Below are 19630 nucleotides of genomic sequence, written 5' to 3' on the forward strand. Positions count from 1 at the left end.
TTGTTTCGCCTCTTTGTCTGGTTTGGCATGAACCAAAACAAAACAGAAGCGATTTTGTCAGAGATTTTCTGCATCAACACGAGTGAACCGAAAGTCACCAAAAACGAATTAATTCGCTATTATCCATATTCCATATATATATATATATATATATATATATATATATATATATATATATATATATATATATATATATATAAAATGTACATATGTATATTTGATCATGATTTAAATTAATATTAAAACGTTCTGTAAAGGACAGGAGTAAAGACGTTTGGGATAGCGCCGCGCGTCATCGGCACAAATTGCGCATGCGCGTCTTCACAGCAGCCTAGTCCGGTTGGAAGCTTTCAGACGTCAGCCGTTATATTGGGCCCGTGCTGTCATCTGAGCTGAGGATCGCGGCATTTCAAAGTGTATGCTCGCTACTTTTGTTAGCGACGCTCGCCAAACAATCGTCCGTTTTGTTTTGTTTGAGGAGGAGCAGTTGAAGGGGTAGATTTTCTCGGCGACAACAAGACGGCGAGGTTTGTGCGCTCTCATTCATTCTCCATCTCTCCTTCGACATCGCAGTATAATGTAACAATCTAACTGTTGTTATGTGGACGTAAAATGTTGTCCAAAAGCAAGAGTTTGGGCTTCTGACGTTGTCTCGCTCGGTTGGCTTTGAGGCGCGACATTTTATAAGATAAGCCTACGCTGGGCTGAATTGCGCTCTTTCTGGCAGTTTGTGATCAGCACGCACTGGCTGCAGAAGCAGGTGCTGCCGCTTCAGCAAGCGTTCATCTCCGAAGAGTTGGGACGTCGCAGTCAGTTTTCCACTGGCAGCCATGTTAGCGCAATGACCTGTCCCAGGACATCTCTTCCGTTGTCAAATGGCGTGCCCATTGGGCTGTGAAGAGGTGCCGGCCGGGCCCAGTGCACTCAGATCATTCATTGCAGGGCTGATTATTGCTGGTCACTCATGCACATTTGTGCTTGTAATCTACAGCTCTCTTTTATTTCCATTCTTTCACTCGTTTGTCAGGTTCAAACTCAAGTCACTAAACCAAATGCTTATCCCCTTTACTGTTAACTGTGCTTTCATATTACACACAAAAAAAAAACTGACTTCATATCTTTATGTCAAGCACCTTGCAAAATGCAATCGTGTGGAGCAGCTTGACATAAAAATGATTTGTGTAGACTTTTTTTTACGGTGTTCTATTTTGGAGGAATATGATCACCTCTATTCTACAAAATAGGCAGAAGGTAATGATGCCATAATGATGTCACGGTATTTCTACAAGCGGTATAACAATTGGATGGAAGGATAATCTTGCAAAATGCAATTGTGTGGAACATTCTTTCATCCATTTTCTATACTTCACTGCATTTCCTCACAACAGGTTAATTGGTCAGTTTGGAGCCTATCCTAGCTGACTTTGGGCTCGAGGATGGGTACACCAGCCCATCGCAGGGTTTGTGGAACAGTTTGACATAAAAATGTTTAGTACAGTAAAGTAATTTTGACTAGTTTTTGGAATATGAACACCTTTTTTTCTACAAAATGGGCTGATGAAATTATGCTGGAATAAAGTAATGGAATTCATGGACAATTACAGTATATCCCTTAACAAAGTGTTCAGATGAAAAAAATAATCAAAACAATTATGTAATGTAATCTTTGATGGGAAAGGGAAAGCCGTTTTGGGAGAAGGCAACCAATCCTATACTACTCCAGACTTTGAAATGCAATGTGATCTGTACAGATCAAGCCCACCTTAAATGTCAGATGACAAAAATGTTATGGGGTCAGTTAAAATTCATATTTGCATTTTTTTATATGTTATGTAATACATGCAAGTCACTTCCAGAAAGTTGTCAACTATAGTTTAGCTAAAAATGAGGTTTTTATTACGCGTATTGAGCACTTCCCGAACACACCCGAAGCTCAAGACACCGAAGTGTGGTTACTCGATCCACCGCAAGGGCTACCGGAAGTGACGTTACAATTGCCAAACACCGCACCCTATACTCGATACGCAAGAGCGAGCAATGTGTTGGCACATGAGGAGGAGGAGGATTTTGACATACAGGAGCACCCGACTGAACCTGGCATCCTCAAACCGTACATGTTTGAGCCGACCAGGAGGTCGGAACCCGACAGTGACGACGACGAGCAGCCAAGTAGCAGCTGTACAACGGACAAAGAGAGCGGCCACTGGGTCGATGTGACGGCACTGCCTGCAGAAGAGACGACACAATACCGCGCAGAGCAGACTGGTATGTTTGTGCAGCCCATAAATCCATAATTTACTTGCTCCGGTATCCTCACTTGTCGATAGAAACATAGTCATGAACAGACGCAGTATGAGCAGTCGGCCATTCATGTGGGATTCATAACGCGTTGGTTCGTCCATCCATCTCTGTACCGCTTACATTTGTTTGTTGTGATATGATAGATTATTTTATTTATTGTACGTGCAGTATCTACATTTGGTCAGTGTTCTTCCGGTTTCTTGGCAAGAACACTCTTGAAAAAGAGTGGTCTCAGTGCGGTTTAATTTCTGGTTAAATAAAGGTATTGTTTGGTTATTGTCACTGTTACAGTAACAATGAAAATCCATTTGGGATCCCTTCATAAGTAGCGGTGAAGTAAATGGTTGATTTAAAAAAAAAAAAAAAAAAAAAGCATGAGTGAACTATGAAAAACACACAGCTAAGCACAAGGAAATTATTTACAAGTTGGAGGATGTCTTGAGCAGAAATGCCAGAAAAGAATGTCAATGGGAACAAGTGAAATGTGAAAAGTAACCTTCATGTTAATGGGCTGATGATAATTCCAAATCATTTCCATTGCAGTTGTTCCTGTGGAGAAAGCCACCCACAGCCGACAGGGGGGGTGGAGAGTGTCTGTTGCCAGGAGTTGTCAGCAGTCGCAGAAAAGTTGACTGTTGGAATGAGTTGCATCATTGAACATGAAGGATTTGAAGCCAACTGTCAAAATCAGTATGTGCTGGAAACCAGCTCCAGGGAGTACACCCAGACAAATGGCCCAATCAGTGATGAAGACCCAGTAAATGAGTACGTTTTTCAGAGAGAAGACGAGGTAGACCAGTGGTTCTCAAACTAACTATTTTACACTAAGTAACACTGTAAAAAAAAAAAATACTTGGCTCTCCAAGTACCACCATAATGACCAGCTTTAAAACACAGTAGCATAGTAGGCCTATGTGTTCATCAGCTAAACAAGGCAGAGGTTTTATTCATAAAGAGTATTGTTAATATAACTGTAATACAGTCAAACATTATGCACAGTTACAGCATCATGACTGCGTTTGAAAATAAGAAAAGGGAAAAACTGCATTTCACTAACTTCCATCCACCATCCATTTTCTGAGCCGCTTCTCCTCACTAGGGTCGTGGGCGTGCTGAAGCCTTTCCCAGCTATCATCGGGCAGGAGGCGGGGTACACCCTAAACCGGTTGCCAGCCAATCGCAGGGCACATACAAACAAACAACCATTCGCACTCACATTCACACCTACGGACAATTTAGAGTCGACAATTAACCTACCTATGCATGTTTTTGGGATGTGGGAGGAAACTGGAGTGCCCGGAGAAAATCCGCCCAGGCACGGGGAGAACATGCAAACTCCACACAGGCAGGGCCGGGGATTGAACCCCAGTCCTAAGAATTGTGAGACTGTCATCCACCGTGCCGCTCATTTCATGAACTTGTTTTTCTTTATTCTTTTTTTTTTTTTTTTTTTTTAACCTTCAAGGTCTACAGGTACATTGCATACAGATGATTCACACGATGGATGTATCACATCCTGCGGAAGAGAAACAGAATAGTTCTGCCATCCTGTGTTAGTAGAATACGTGCTCAGTGGGAGAGTGAAAACTACAATTATTGTGGATTTAAATAGCCAAAAGTCTAATTAAACCAGAACTTTGTTGAACCTTGGTGGGTTCTTTTTTTTCACATACCACCTGCATCTTGTCAACCCTGTCATATTTCTCAAATTCTGTGGCACAGATATCTCACTTGCATCAACCCCAGCTGCCTCCAAGGTTGGAAATTTCTGTCTCCTTTGCGTTACTTCATCCAGGAGTCTCTGGATGTAGTATAGAACAAAAATGTTTGGGCAAATCTGAAGGTGCGAGTATTGTTATTAAACACATACAACCCTGACCATACTTACCATAGGTAATTGGCACCTTGACCTCCTTAGCCACTGGCAGCTTCCACAGCTGGGTCACATTGAACTCTTTTATGCCTCTGCCTCACACTCTGTGTAACTTCGGTCCCATAATGTCGCTTAACCTGAAAATGTGAAAACTTGTGTGTGAGTGAGTAAAACAGAATTGTTGAAAGTTTTGCAGGTTTATTAAAAAAGAAAAACTGAAATAATCACACAGCAATAAAGTATTCAGACCCTTTGCTCAGTATGTATAATAATATAATTTCAGGAATTTATTTTCTGTCAATATGGGGTGCTGTGTGTACATTAATGAGGGAAAAAATGAACTTAAACGATTTTAACAAATGGCTGCAATATAACAAAGAGTGAAAAATCTAAGGGGGTCTGAAAACTTTCCGTACCCACTCTAAGCACACAATGAGTCAGACTGTGGATAAGTATTTGCAGGCTTGAGTTTGACACACAGGAAATGTACCTAAGTGCAAATGATTTTAATCAATGGGTTATTTAAAACAATCACATTTTAGATTTTTTTAAACATAATTTAAATCACAGATTTCTACGGAGCCCCCATGGTGCCAAGCTATGAGAAAAATAAAATTCATTGATAAACTGTTCCAGATGGGGGAGACCAAGCCACATCGTCCTTACATGTAGTATTTACCGTTGTCCTAAAAAATATTGGCACCCCTGCAGTGCCAATGCAGACACACCTTTTTTTTTTTTTTTTCTTTTTTTTTTTTCTCTGACTGACATGAAATCAGACGAAACCTTTCCTGCTTTAGATTACCAAAATTATGTCTGTTCGCTAAATGCCAGAATAGTGAGAGGAGGATTCTTTTGTTACAATAAAATATAACAGGCATGCTCATTGGGTCAGACAGTTGAGGAGAAAAAAAGCATCTCTTTTTATAGTCATGGCTAGAAATATTGGCACCCCAGGGGTGTATACGTAATATATATTCAAATATGTTTCAGTGACACGGCACAAGCTTTTACATAGGATGCAGTATTCCTATATATTGTGTGCCCCTCGCTCGAGTAGGTTTCTAACACGCTGCACAGAAAGTTTTTGCCGTGTGTCTGTTGGCTTGTCATACAGGCAAAAATACAGACGACAGTACTGAAAAGTACTGCGTGGGTCTTTTTTTCCCCACTGCCCAGTACATAATAACCATAATAGAGTCGCAGGTATATACAAGGAAATCCTCACCTCTTGTCTGTGCCGCTTCGCTGCTGCACCATGACGGCTGCGAGATTTAGTTTTCTTGCTGGTGGTTGAGATCCCGGTGGCCTTAGGAAAAATAGTTGACACCGCAGCTGGTTTCAGCCTCTGCCTAACCACACCTAATGCTTTCTGCTAAATGTTTCTCAAAACACGGCGGTTCGAAGGGATCAGCACAGAGTTTGGAATGCTTGCTAGGCACCCATAGCTGAGCACGTTTCTTCCCCCGTCGATTGACTTTCCCTATCCACTGGTCACAGATTCCTTTTTCACTTGGAAAGCCAAAGAAACTCTTGCCACTGACTGAACCATTTGTACAACCAAATGGCACACAATAAACCATCGTGAAATCGCTGAATCATACGACAACAAGTATATAAGGACAGGAACAACATTATGGAACAATAGCACAGAACGCCAAATGAACAGGCTAGTGTTACGTCACAGTGGCGGAATAGAGCCGAAGACTGGAAGGCGCTAGATGCAAAAAGCAGAAAGCGCATTCTGAATCATATTTATCGATGTAACTGCTGCATATCTGCTATAGAATCGCTTTGAAATGGCAGATGTGCTTTGTAAAAGGGTTCAAGAGTTCTCAAGGAAATGTTTAAGATCTTTGTCCTCTGACCTTTATGTGTGCTTATGTTCTCAGTTGCTTCAGGACAAAGGCCATCAGCAAATAGAGCCCCCACTGATCTTTTATATGTGCTGTTATGTCATAAGCATTTATCCAGCCCTCTGTACTTTTATGCACTTGTCTTGTTTTACATTGTCATTGTTGCTCCCATCTCACACAACCATTTCCTCTCTTGTTATCACTGTTCATTTGTCTTTCAAGATGAAGCTGGACAGGCGCTGGATGTGGCGGATGCTGTTCCTCGTTTCCCTGACTGTGGCAGTGGTAATGGCCCAAAAGCAGTCCGAGATTGACCAATCAGATGTTGATGAAGAGATTGGCTTGGACAAGGACGCAATGGAGCCTTTCGTCACTGAGGAGGAGGAGGAGGAGGAGGAGGAGGAGGGGGAGGGGGACGGGGAGGAAAATAAGGCAAAGCAAACAGACCATAATACTGTAGCAAGTGACAAGGTCTCCTTCCAAGTAAGTAAAGAACTACTGTATGCTAAGAGTGGGATGGGAAGTAATTTTAAAATAGACCATTTTATTTATTTAATTTGGCTTTACAGGTAACATATGAGACTCCTGTGCCCACTGGAGATGTCCACTTTGCTGAGACATTTGATGATGGCTTACTTGGCAGGTAATCTCTCATCTTTTCGTGCAAGGTGGCAAGTGAACTTCTGATCTGCATGTAAACACATAGTGACAATTTGACTGTGTGTGTGGGGGGGGGGGCACAAGTAATTACCCCCGTTGTTAAATCTTGAATTAATTGTGGCTAATCACAATTTTTTACCATTTAAACAGAATCTGTCACACCAAAACCAAGTTGGACAAAAGATTTAAAAACACTAACAAAATCCAATTAGCATTTATTTAATGTATTCAGGACCTAAACCATTTCGTGATTTATAGACTAGTAGCAGAACTTAAAAATATATTCTAAAGCTGACTAGAAGCCAGTGTAAAGACTTTACAAGTGGACTAATATGCCATGACCTCGTTGTTCTGGTCAAAACCCGAGCTGCACCATTCTGAATGAGCTGCAGCTGTTTAATGCTCTTTTTAGGTAGTCCAGTCAGAAGACCATTACAATAGTCAAGTCTACTTGAGATAAAAGCATGGATGAGCTTCTCCTGGTCTGCTTGACAGATGCAAGCCTTCACTCTGGATATGTTCTTCAGATGGTAGAAGGCAGTTTTATTAATTGATTTGATATGACGGTTGAAAGTCAGATTGGAATCTATCAGAACACCAAGGTTTCGGACTTGGTCTTTGGTTTTTAAAGAGAGTGACTCCAGGTATTTACTAACAGCAATCCTCTTTTCTTTAGTGCCAAAAACAATTATCTCCGTTTTGTTGTGGTTTAATTGAAGAAAATGTTGGCTCATCCAGTTATTTTATCTGTTTTAGACAGCGACGCAACACCTCAATTGAACTGTCGTCATCTGGAGGCACTGCTAGATATAACCGTGTGTCATCTGCATAGCTATGATAGTCAAAATTAAAGTTCTGAAGAATTTGTCCCAAGGGTAGCATATACAGGCTGAACAGGAGGGGTCCAAGAACTGACCCTTGAGGAACACCATAGGTCATTGCCATTTGATGATATTGAACACTTCCAATGGTTACAAAATAACTCCTTTGCTCCAGGTGGGACCTAAACCATTTAAGGACTGTTCCATTTAGTCCTACCCACGTTTGCAACCTGTTCAGCAGTATATTTTGATCTACCGTATCAAACGCAGCACTGAGATCCAACAAGACCAGAATTGACACCGTTCCCGAGTCAGTATTCAACCTTAAATCATTTAGCATTTTTGATAAGAGCAGATTCTGTACTCAGAAACCTGATTGAAATTTGTCAAAACGTCCATTTAAGAAATTGCTGAGTTGATTAAAAATAACTTTCTCAACAATCTTGGGTATGAAAGGGAGATTAGAGATGGGTCTACAGCTTACTAACATGGAAGCGTCCAGCGTTCTATTTTTTAGCAGAGGCTTAATGGCAGCTACTTTAAGAGCTTTAGGAAACTCGCCTGACTGAAGTGACCAATTGATTATTTGCTGCAAATCAGCTAGCACAGACTTTCGCAATAGCTTTCAAAAAGTCAGATGGTATTGAGTTGAGACAGCTCGTTGATGGTTTCAGCTGCGTGGAACCGTTTTCTCTCCAGTTTTTTGGTCAACTGTATCGAATTCTGACATGGTAGTACAGTCTTTCCTGGGTGGCTTCAGATGTAGTATCATTTTATTATTTTGCTGATTTGTGCTAATATTTAACCTGATGGATTGTATCATTTCACTAAAATAACAAGCAAATTCATTGCATTTATCTGGTGTTAGGAGTTCTGCAACTATCTGATTCAGGGGGGCGACGGGGTTGTGAGCCTGTCAACCGCAGCAAACAGAGTGCGAGTATTGTTGACGTTCTTACTGATGATTTCAGAAAAGTGTTGCTGTGTAGCTCTGACTAACTCTTGGTTAAAATTATAAAGACTTTGTCTGTAGAGGTCATAGTTAATTTGGAGTTTAGTTTTTCTCCACTTACGATCTGCTTTCATACACTTTGATTTAGAGGTCTTTACCATCATTGTGCTGCTCCCCGGTGTTCTAGGTTGCCTCAAGATTGTCTAAGTTTTAATAGGAGCGACAGCATTCATGACATTATAGATTTTACAGGTGAAATTATCAAAAAGTTCATCAACTGTCTCAGCATTCACAGTTTGTGGCACAGCAATGGTCTCCATGGGGGTACTCTCGTTTATGTACCTTTTCTTAATAGACATAGAGGTTGTCTGAACTTTTGGAAGAATCTGTAATTCAAAGAATACACAAAAAATTCAGAAATATCCATATCATTAATGTCAATTGATAGAATTTCAACATCCTTAGAGATGACCAGGTCTAAGATGTGACCTTGAGTGTGGGTTGGACTCTTAATATGTTGAGAGAGGTCAAATGTGTCTTGTATAGCAGAGTTGTTTAGATTTTATTTCCAGGTTATTGTCAACAGGAATGTTGAAGTCTCCAGTTAATGACAAAATAGTTGTAGTCAGTAGAAATAACTGACAGCAGTTCTGTAAAGTCCTCCATAAATGTTCTATTGTATCTTGGAGGCCTAGAAATTATTAATACAATAACCTTTGGGTCACCTTTAACTAAAAAACTGAGCTATTCAAAAGAGCTAAAATCACCCAGTATAAATTCTTTACACTGAAATAATGACTTAAAAATAACAGCAATACCGCCAACTTTTCCCCTATTCGACACTTGTTCATAAAATTAAAATGTGCTGGTGTTGCCTCATTTAAAATGATATTACAGCTACTTGCTGTTAACCACGTTTCATTTAGTCACAAAAAGGCCAGATCATAGGTTGTAATGATGTCATTAATCAACATTGATTTGTTACCCAGCGACCTGATATTGAAAAGAGCTAATCTCGCAGAGAGAACTGGAGACAATGGTTTGATAAATTCACATTTTATCCTCACTAAGTTTGTAGTTCTACTTTTTATGTGCCATATTTCTTTACCAACTTTCTGTCCCTTGTAATTACAGGGATAACAAATGCCTGATCTCCATAGGGGTGTCACTTATTCTGGAAAAGACAGTCAGATTCGCAGATAAGGTTCTTGGTAGGTTAATTGAAGACTCTAGATTGCCCGTAGGTGTGAATGAGAGTGCGAATGGTTGTTTGTTCACTTGTGCCCTGCGATTGACTGGCAACCAGTTCAAGGTGTACCCCGCCTCTCGCCCGAACATAGCTGGGATCCAGCGCGCCCGCGACCCTAGTGAGGAGAAGCAGTACTGAAGATGAATGAATGAATGAATTTGGACTGACGAGATGAAAGTTGAGCTCTTTGGAAGGTGTGTGTGTCGTTATAGCTGGCGTAATTGTAGCATAGCATTTCAGAAAACAACATCATACCAATAGTCAAATGTGGTGGTAGTGTGATGGTCTTGAGCTGCTTTGATCCTTCAGGACCTGGATAACTTGCTGTGATTGATGGAACCATGAATTCTGCTCTTTAACAGATCTTCACAGAGTGAAAGATGTGAAAGATTCATTGCCAGTTATAGAAAACGCTTGATTTCAGTTGTTGCTGCTGAGGATGGCCCAACCAGTTATCCGGTTTAGGGGGTCATTACATTTTCCACACAGGGCCAAGTAGCTTTGAATTGTTTTTTTTCTTTTCCATAATAAATTAAATCACCATTTAAAAACAGCATTTTAAGTTCACTTTGGTTATATTTGTCTGGTACTTACATTTGTTTGATGATCTTAAATATTAAAGTGGGGAAACAATGGAAAAATCTAAGAATTTGAGAAGGGGGGCCAATACTTTTTCACAGCACTGTAACTGAACCAAAGCTGTGCAGGAGGGTAACTGCACTAAACAGATCATCAAAAAAATCTGTGATGCACTGAATCCGCAATACATGAACCGCGATATAGTGAGGGATTACTTTATACCCAGGAACATTAACATTGTTGGCGTTTCCTTGTTTAAAAAAAGAAAGAATGAAAGAAATAACAAAACAATGCAATTAAAAGCAGTACAAATATACCGAAAACAGGCGTGAGTTTGAATAATTTATTGTTTCTTTATTGTGGTGTTCTCCTTAGATGGCAGTTGTCCAAAACAATGAAGGAAGATGCCGATGACGACATTGGAAAATATGATGGTTTGTTTCTTTCTCCTCTTCAGCTAACAAAAGTAGGATGCGTTATGTGTGTGTTTGTGCTATCTAGGAAAAACTTTGTTTTCTGTGGGTCCCTTTCAGCATAAGCAGCCATTGTAAGCATAAGCAGCCATTGTGCTTGTGTGTGGTAAATGCAGGAAAGTGGTCTGTGGAGCAGCTGAAGGAGAACAAGGTACCAGGAGACCAAGGCTTGGTGCTCAAATCCCGTGCCAAGCATCATGCCATCGCCGCCATGCTGGACAAGCCTTTCATATTCCAGGATGAGCCCCTTGTCGTACAGTGAGTACACACAAATGCATACCTACTATACATTTGCCTTTGCTGTTTCTGCCAGTGGCATTTTATTTCTGTCCACCAAAGGAATTGCAGTTTGTTTATGAACAAAATGTTATTAATTCCACAGGTCAAAGCGTGTGGAAAGTAATAGGTTTGTCTTTTTTTTTTTTTTTTCCCCCTAGGTATGAAGTTAATTTCCAGGATGGAATTGACTGTGGTGGAGCTTATATTAAACTGCTTTCAGACACAGTGGATGTCAATCTGGTGCGTACTTGTGGTCTTGCTAATATGAGAGGGCACACTGTTCGCTAATTGGTGGCTACTTTTCGTAAAAACGTATGTTCGTGACCAAGGATACCTCTTAATACAATGGCTTTCACAGCTGTTGGTCTATCTTTACTTGAAGAGGTACACACGGGTTGTGTGCATTTGAAGTGTTAATAAAATCTCTTGATTTCCTGGCTTTCAGGAGCAATTCCATGACCGCACACCTTACTCTATCATGTTTGGACCCGACAAGTGCGGAGAGGACTACAAGCTGCACTTCATCTTCCGCCATCAGAATCCCTTGAACAAAGACTTTGAGGAAAAGCATGCCAAGCGCGCTGATGTGGACCTCAAGAAGTTCTACACTGACAAGAAGACTCACCTCTACACTTTGGGTATGTTAGTATGTAGGGCCCCAGCACGCAGTGCAGATTATTATAATTTTTTTTTTGGGTTGGGAACAGCTTCAACCTTGAAGCTGGTTTAACTTAGCAACATGACATTTGGTATGCAAGACTATCAAGTGGAGAGCCCCATCCATCCATCCATCCATTGTCTATACCACTTGTCCTCATTAAGGTCACAGGTGAGGTGCATCCCAGCTGACTTTGGGCGAGAGGCAAAATACACACAAAACTGGCCGCCACCAAATAGCAGGGCACATAACTGTATAGATGACCATTTACGTTTGCGGGTAATTTAGAGTCTTCAATGAACCTAACATGCATGTTTTTGTGGGAGGAAGCCAGATTACTTGGAGAAATCCCACGCAAGCACAGAGAGATTATGCAAACTCTCCACAAGAAGGCCAACATTCAAACCCAGAACCACATAACTGTGAGGCAAAGGTGCTAACCACTATCCACAAAGCCCGAAAAGACACCAATTTTAATTCTGGCCATCTTAAGAGATCCTTTAAAAGATTGTCTTTAAAAAAAAAAAAAAAAAATTACGATTGCAACCAAAGTTGGAATACGTATTGGAGAAAGAGTGGCAATGTTAAATTGTGAAAAAACGTTTTGGCATTATGTGTGGCTGGAGCATGTCAGCCATTGTTTGATGACCTGCCTTTAAACACCAAAATAGTAACTTCTCAAAGTCAGAGCTTGACCAAACGTGTTGGGTGTGATTGTCTTCCCTGAAGAGACTCTTAGGCGCCCCTTACTGGCAAAATGTATAGATGCAATTACAGTCCTTTGCGCCTTACACTCCAATATTCTCTGTGTACTTGCATTGAGACCTCCATCTGGTTACTTTGAGCAATTGCAGAATTTGTTTTGCCTTTCCCCTCAAAATATCAAATCAACCTTATTATAGCACATCTAAATAGTTAAGCTTCCAAACATATACAGTATATCAGTAATGCAGTCAATATTTCTGTGTGTTCCTCTGTTGCCAGTTCTGAACCCAGACAACAGCTATGAGATGTTCATCGACCAGTTCAGCGTGAGCCGTGGCAACCTGCTGAATGACGTGATCCCTCCAGTCAACCCGCCGAAAGAGATAGAAGATCCAAACGACTCTAAGCCGGAGGACTGGGATGAGAGGGCCAAGATTCCCGACCCCGACGCTACCAAGCCTGATGACTGGTGATTGTAACCTCCGCCGCACTAGTAGAACCAGCTTTTCCAGCAAATTGCTATATTGAAATGTTGACACACTGCTGTAGATTTGTGGTAAAAACTACTTTGTGCCAGGGATGAGGATGCACCTGCAAAGGTGGAAGACCCAGATGCAGTGCAGCCAGAAGGCTGGCTGGACGAAGAACCTGAATTCATCCCAGATCCGAATGCCGAGAAACCAAAAGACTGGTAATAAACATTGAAAACATTTCCAATAAACACAAATACGCACCCATAACAACCAATAACAGTATCTTGGAACAAGTATTAGCCCACCTGCCTTGACTCATGTATGATTTTAATGTGATATTCCATTCTAAATCCATATGGTTTCATATGATGTTGGTCTACCCTTTGCACCTATAACAGCTGCAACACTTGTGAGAAAGCTTTCAACAAGGTTTCGGACTTAGTTTATGGGATTTTTTTGCTCATTCTTCCAGGAGCATATTTGTGAGGTCACACACTGATGAGAGGAGAAGGCCTGGCTCACTGTCCACTTGATATCAACCCAAAGGTGTTCTATCGGGTTGAGGGCAGGACTGTGTGCAAGTTCATCCATACATAATTCTCTCATCCATGTCTTTATGGACCTTGCTTCTTGCACTAGTGCAGGTGTCCCCAACCACCGGTCCCGTGAGGCATTTGTTACCGGGCCGCATAGAAGGAATGACCAATTTATAAAAATAAGTCCGCAAACTAGCAAAAATTAGGAAAAAAACAAACGTAATAAAGCCACCTGAGGAGCCAGAAGAAGACCCTATGACCTCAAAGAAAAAGAGCTTCTTTTATCCGTTATGCGTTATGGTGAGTTGTATTTTTCTTGCATTTACCATTAGTTTTTAAGACTGTCATGTTAATTTATTTTTGCTGTATATATAATATATGTATATATAATATATGCCACACCTTGGCAGCCGGTCCGTGGGGGAAAAAATTGCCTACTCTAAACCGGTCCGTGGTGCAAAAAAGGTTAAGGTTGGGGACCACTGCACTAGTGCCAAATCCCAAACTGTTTGACCGTCCAAAATCTCTTGGTATGCTGAAGCATTCAAGAGTTCCTTTCACTGGAGCTCAGGGGCTAATAGTTTGTACATTTCCAACTTTGTGGGAACAGTTTGGAATTGGCCCCTTCCTGTTCCTACATGACTGTGCATCAATGCACAAATCAAGGTTCATAAAGACATGGACGAGAGAGTTTGATGTGGATGGAAACTGGCCTACACAACCTTGACCTAAACCCTATAGAACAGTTTTGGATGAATTAGGGCGGAGACTGAGAGCCAGGCCTTCTCGTCCAATATCAGTGCAACCTCACAAGTGCAGTTCTGGAAAAATGGTCATAAATTCCCATCAACACACTCCTAAACCCTGTGGAAAGCCTTTCCAGATGAGTTGATAACTGGAGAGGGGGGACTGATGTCATATTAAACCCAATGGATTAAAAATGGGATGTCTCTTGAATTGATTTGAGTCAAGGCAGGTGAATAAATACTTTTGGCAATATAGTATATATACTGTGAAGCCCCACATATTTGCTGTTCGTCATTCAGGAATTTTGGAATATATCCTCAGTTTTTTGCCAAAACAACTAACCTATTCAATGTTTCTGAGCTCACGCCAAAACCGTAACAGTATTGCTTTCGCACCATCTGGTTGCATCTTGGTGCCAAGGAAATAATTTAAAGTCAATTGAGGAGGTCTGTTTGGACAAAAATAGTCCTTTGCGGCCATCTTGTGGCATCTAAAGGCTATTACAAACCCGTTTGTGGGGTGGGAGTCACTTGCAGATTTTTGCTATTTGCAACAGGGCTCCGACCCTCTCCCTCGCCTGTAATTTTGAGCGCTCTCCTGTGTGTGCAGGGATGAGGAGATGGATGGAGAATGGGAACCTCAACAGATTCCCAACCCAGCCTGTGAAAGTGCTCCAGGCTGTGGGCCGTGGAAACGACCCATGATTAACAACCCAAAGTATAAGGGCAACTGGAAAGCACCCCTGGTAGACAACCCCAACTTTCAGGTAACTAACTGCTGCCTGACTTGGCCTTGTTTTCTTTGGGCGTAACAATGACTGTGGTTATTGCCGCAAGGAGGTAGTGTCGGAAAAATTAGAAGTGACAGGGAGAACTGCTCTTTTCCGCTCATGTAGAAATTTTGAAATGCCGGAAACAATTATCACGACATATCATATCATCAGCAATGTGAATGATCTAAGGGCAGATATGGAAACAGTCACAAGGAGTCATGCCATATCACTTATGACAAGACTCCTTTCATTTCCTTGCGTCTTGGTCATTTCAGCGCACTGTATAAGTGCTGGCCTCTCCCGGGACGTTTTTTCGGGTGTGCTCTCCCAATTTAAACGCATTGTACGCAGGGTGTGATGTCGATACATCCAGTTCCCGCACAATCAGTAAAGTAAATTCAAACAAAATAGGGCTTTTATGTGGTTGCTGGCTTCCCCAAAATTAGCAGAGCAATAGATGTCTTTTCTGTAACTCAATAATGTTGGTTTGCCTCTCCACTTCAAACTCAATCACCTCAGACTTTACTTGCGCGCTGTCCCAAATTTTCCATGATAAAAACTTCCTTAAAGCACAAAACGTTTGTTGCTGGATGAGAACGGTTGTCTTTGCCAAAAGATCCATTTTTAATTGCACACATGGCAGCCATTACCATCACATATACAGCAAACACTTCTGTTGTACACATTATCACACTGTTATAAATGTGGCACACACTTGTTGTGAACACATGTACTAGCAACTGATCATTACAGTCTCCACCAGTTTTAGACCTGTTGCCAACTGTGCGTGCAATCTGACATGTTGTTATTGATTTTCTCCAAAGGGGGTCTGGAAGCCTCGCAAAATCATGAACCCAGAATATTTTGAGGACCTGCAGCCATTCAAAATGACGCCTTTCCAAGCTGTGGGCTTGGAACTGTGGTCCATGACTGCCAATATCTACTTCGACAACTTCATTGTCACCTCCCATAAGGAAGTTGCTGACCGCTGGGCCTCCGACAGCTGGGGTCTGAAGAAGCTCGTAGCCAGTGCTAATGAGGTCAATGTTAAGCTTGCTTGCTTTATTAGAACAGTAAATCTGCATTGACACGCTTAGTCAAATTAACTATGTTCCAAATTGTCTGGCCACCAGCCTGGGATTTTTGCCCAGCTGATGATTGCAGCAGAGGAGCGCCCGTGGCTCTGGGTGGTTTACATACTGACGGTCTTTTTGCCCGTAGGACTTGTTGTGCTTTTCTGCTGGACAAAGGTACCATGAGCTGTTTAACTAATGCTTTTAAGTTTGCTTGCACAATCATAATCAAATTTTGTTTTATTTTTTTGTTGCAGAAACCGGATGACTATGTGTACAAGAAAGTGGATTTACCGCAGGCTGATATAGAAGAAGAGGAGGAGGAAGAGGCAGCAGCTGGAGCAGACAAGGATGACAAAGATGACGAAGATGTCGAGGATGCGGACGTTGAAGCAGCTGCAGGTGAGACGGAGAGATGTACACACACCTGTTATAATGTTGGTGTTCCCATTTACTTAAACACACTGTAACTTGCAACTATAGCAGAGGTTGAGGAGGACAAGGATGGTACAAATCTAAAAGGGGGCCAACCAGAGGGGGGTGATGACAATGAGGAGGATGGAGAAGAAGAAGAGGAGGAGGAGGAGGAGGGGGAAGAGGAAGAGGAAGAAGAAAGCAAAGCTCCTGAGAGAACATTGGAAGAGGAGGTAAGTGGAACTGGAATGTCTTTAACCTAGAAAAGAGTCCAGAAATTAGACTGGAAATAGATTGGTATAACTTGTATTTATTTGACGGCATTGTTCTAGCACATGCAGTGACAATTGCATGTAAACTGTACTGTACTGTATTTTACACGTTTTTTTTACATGTATTAATAAGGTCTCCTATTATGAGAAATAATCCGCTTCACTGTATTATAGAAAAATCTAGAAAATTAATAACACATGCACGTATAACCGGCCATGTGTCTGAAGCTTATCTAGTGGTAAGGAGTGGGTTATGTTGTTGTTGTTCTTTCTCCACGATATACTCCGAAAATGGTCAGAGCCAATTGGAAATATTAAAACTGTTGAATGTTTACATATCCATCCATAAACCTTCTCTGTGGGGTCAATACTGAGGATGTCAGAGCTACACACACTATTATTGTAACATGGAACTTTATGCATTTTTATTTATACAGTATATATTATATATTTTATCCATCCATTTTCTGAGCCGCTTCTCCTCACTAGGGTCACGGGCGTGCTGGAGCCTATCCCAGCTGTCATCGGGCAGGAGGCGGGGTACACCCTGAACTGGTTGCCAGCCAATCGCAGGGCACATACAAACAAACAAACAACCATTCGCACTCACATTCACACCTATGGGCAATTTAGAGTTTTCAATTAACCTACCATGGATGTTTTTGGGATGTGGGAGGAAACCGGAGTACCCGGAGAAAACCCACGCAGGCACGGGGAGAACATGCAAACTCCAGACAGCCGGGCCGGGGGGATTGAACCCCGGTCCTCAGAACTGTGAGGCTGACGCTCTAACCGGTCGCCCACCGTGACCCCTATATATTTTATTTCACACTTTTTTAGTTATATATTTGGACAGTGACCGCTTTTTATGGGTTTGAAAATAAAGTGCAGACTCCCAGCTTCAATTTAAGAGGTTTTGACAAAATGCAGCATTTAAAATTCAGCCATTGCAGCCATTTACAGTACGTTCAGTACGCCGTTAAATGCGGAACGTCACATAACCAAAACCGGAAAACGGGATTGCTGCCTTCCTGTGTATGCTGTGCTAACGCGCATGACTATGATTTAAATACATGATTGATTGAAGCCAAATTTCCTAAAATGTTGTTTTATGGCTGGTGTCTACGGATGAAAGTTAAATACATGTACAGTGATTATGATATATAGAAAAATGGGGAACTGGAACGCTGCTGGTATCCCTGTATTCCCTGGTGCTCTTGGAAAGGTTAAATGGTCATTAAAAAAAGAGGTTGGAAACAAATTCCAGATCCCAGGCACTCACTGGTAAGGAGTGTTTTTTTTTTTTCCCAACCTCTTTTTTATGATGTATGTATGTAAACACTAATGAAGCCTAAACATTGAATATTATAATCTTTCGGGGCCCTATGGTGACATTGTAGACATTTAAAGGTCCTATGTTTGCATTGTCACGACCCCCTTAGTCATTCACCCGAACCTGGAGGAAGTGCTTAAACCTGTTTTGCCAAATGCGGAAGTAGGTTGCACATATACTGGATTGTGAAGTGTCTGAGTTTGGGGACTCTGATAACATTCAATCCAATGCCACATATCTGATAGGACAACACTTCACAGTGCAGATGAATAATGAGACCATTGTCAGCCCCTGTGACATTAAACGCCGTTGTGTACATTATTAGCGTCTCATTTTGCTGATGGTAACAATCGGCGTCCTGTATTCCAGATGGATGGAGGTGGTGACACTGTCGAGAGCAACAAACATGCTGTGAGGAAGAGGAGAGTAAGGAAAGACTGAGGTGACATTTACACCGACTGTCTCCATATTCCCTCCAGGGACGACATGGAAGGGCTCCTGCCTGAGCCTGCAGGACAGAACGTGCATTTCCTCCAATTTCCCGGTAGCCCCCAGTCTCCCTGGTTGCCCCATTTCCATCTTTCATCCCTCTGGAACAAAGTACAAATGTGCTCTTTGTCTCATCTTTCAGAGGCATCTTAGACTTTGTGCATTAGTTTTTCCCCCTCATTCTTCGTTCTACTTCAAAATATTCATCATTCTTTCCCTTGTTCAACCCATTGCCGGTCAGCCTACCATGCATCACTGTGGCTCCTGTTCACCTTGGCTCTGTTCTCTCTCAATTCATCAATCTGCCCATCTGTCTCCTTAGAGTAGGGGCAGTGTAAAGCATCTGGACAGTCAGATCTCATGTCCTTTGCTCTCAGGAACACGTATAATATGGACACAAAAGTTACTTCTTTGTTGAGTTTTTCCACTTCAAAGGGTTGCAAGTGGAGACAACACCATGCTGTGTGAAGAGGTGACTGAAATGTGACTGACTACTTGTGGAAGAAAGAGAGCCTTGTAGATTTCTCTTTTCTAAATTGTACTTTTTCTGAGCATTTACTTTTGTTGTCTTTGTATTTAAAAATGTAGAGATTATGATTATCTTTAGTTTCAAATGTTATGCTAGTATGGATAGATGATTAACTTGAAGAGCACACTGTAAAGAACAGCCCTCTACTTAAGCCACTGCACTACATTTTTTTTTTTCCGCTGTTAATCGGATCAGACGCTAAACCTACCTTAGTACATTGTGCATTCCTTTTAACATGTAATCATGTAATGTGTGGAGCCTTGGTGGGGGTGATTTTAGCACCAACTGTGAATGTCTTGCCAATTCTATGAACATGTTTTTGCAACAACTAAAAGGCTGACATTTACAGCAGAATAACTACTCCACTAGTAGGTTCTGACCCTCTATTGTTGCCCTTGAAACACACCTTTTTAATGTCTCAAAACTTTTTTGAGTTTCTGCCAGACATTGGCAAATACCATATCCCTGTTTACATTTGTTTGCAAACTGCACATTGCTTTTGAAAATTAAAAAATTAAATATTTAATATGAAATTGTCTGAGGTGTGATCATTAAGATATGCTTAGGACACAATGAATCCAGAGTG

The 19630-nt window shown here is 41.5% G+C and overlaps 1 protein-coding gene across 4 annotated transcripts; it reads left to right on the top strand.

Annotated features, from left to right (window-relative positions):
* Positions 1-327: 327 nt before the first annotated feature.
* On the top strand, positions 328-19568 carry clgn (calmegin). 4 transcript variants are annotated; one of them, XM_061679568.1, is made up of 16 exons: positions 544-2265; positions 2845-3066; positions 6253-6513; positions 6600-6673; positions 10667-10725; positions 10881-11022; positions 11202-11283; positions 11489-11681; positions 12686-12875; positions 12984-13097; positions 14772-14928; positions 15759-15974; positions 16068-16184; positions 16265-16409; positions 16491-16654; positions 18396-19568. In XM_061679568.1, exons 3-16 carry the CDS (start codon positions 6253-6255, stop codon positions 18465-18467), a joined length of 1986 nt encoding a protein of 661 aa, XP_061535552.1. In that variant the 5' UTR covers positions 544-2265; positions 2845-3066; the 3' UTR covers positions 18468-19568. The 4 variants fall into 4 exon arrangements, with proteins under 4 accessions (XP_061535551.1, XP_061535554.1, XP_061535552.1 ...); XM_061679567.1 differs by lacking the exons at positions 544-2265; positions 2845-3066 and adding an exon at positions 328-527; XM_061679570.1 differs by lacking the exons at positions 544-2265; positions 2845-3066 and adding an exon at positions 328-527 and having other exon boundaries at positions 16494-16654.
* The last annotated feature ends 62 nt before the right edge of the window (positions 19569-19630 follow it).

This window comes from Phycodurus eques, chromosome 6 (assembly GCF_024500275.1).
Source record: "Phycodurus eques isolate BA_2022a chromosome 6, UOR_Pequ_1.1, whole genome shotgun sequence".
In the NCBI taxonomy this organism is placed as follows: domain Eukaryota; kingdom Metazoa; phylum Chordata; class Actinopteri; order Syngnathiformes; family Syngnathidae; genus Phycodurus; species Phycodurus eques.

Coding starts and splice junctions, on each gene's coding strand:
- clgn (XM_061679567.1), top strand. CDS start 6,253: ATGAAGCTGGACAGGCGCTGGATGTGGCGGATGCTGTTCCTCGTTTCC. Junction 11,023..11,201: donor GATGAGCCCCTTGTCGTACA/GTGAGTACACAC, acceptor TTTTCCCCCTAG/GTATGAAGTTAATTTCCAGG. Junction 16,410..16,490: donor GGACGTTGAAGCAGCTGCAG/GTGAGACGGAGA, acceptor TTGCAACTATAG/CAGAGGTTGAGGAGGACAAG.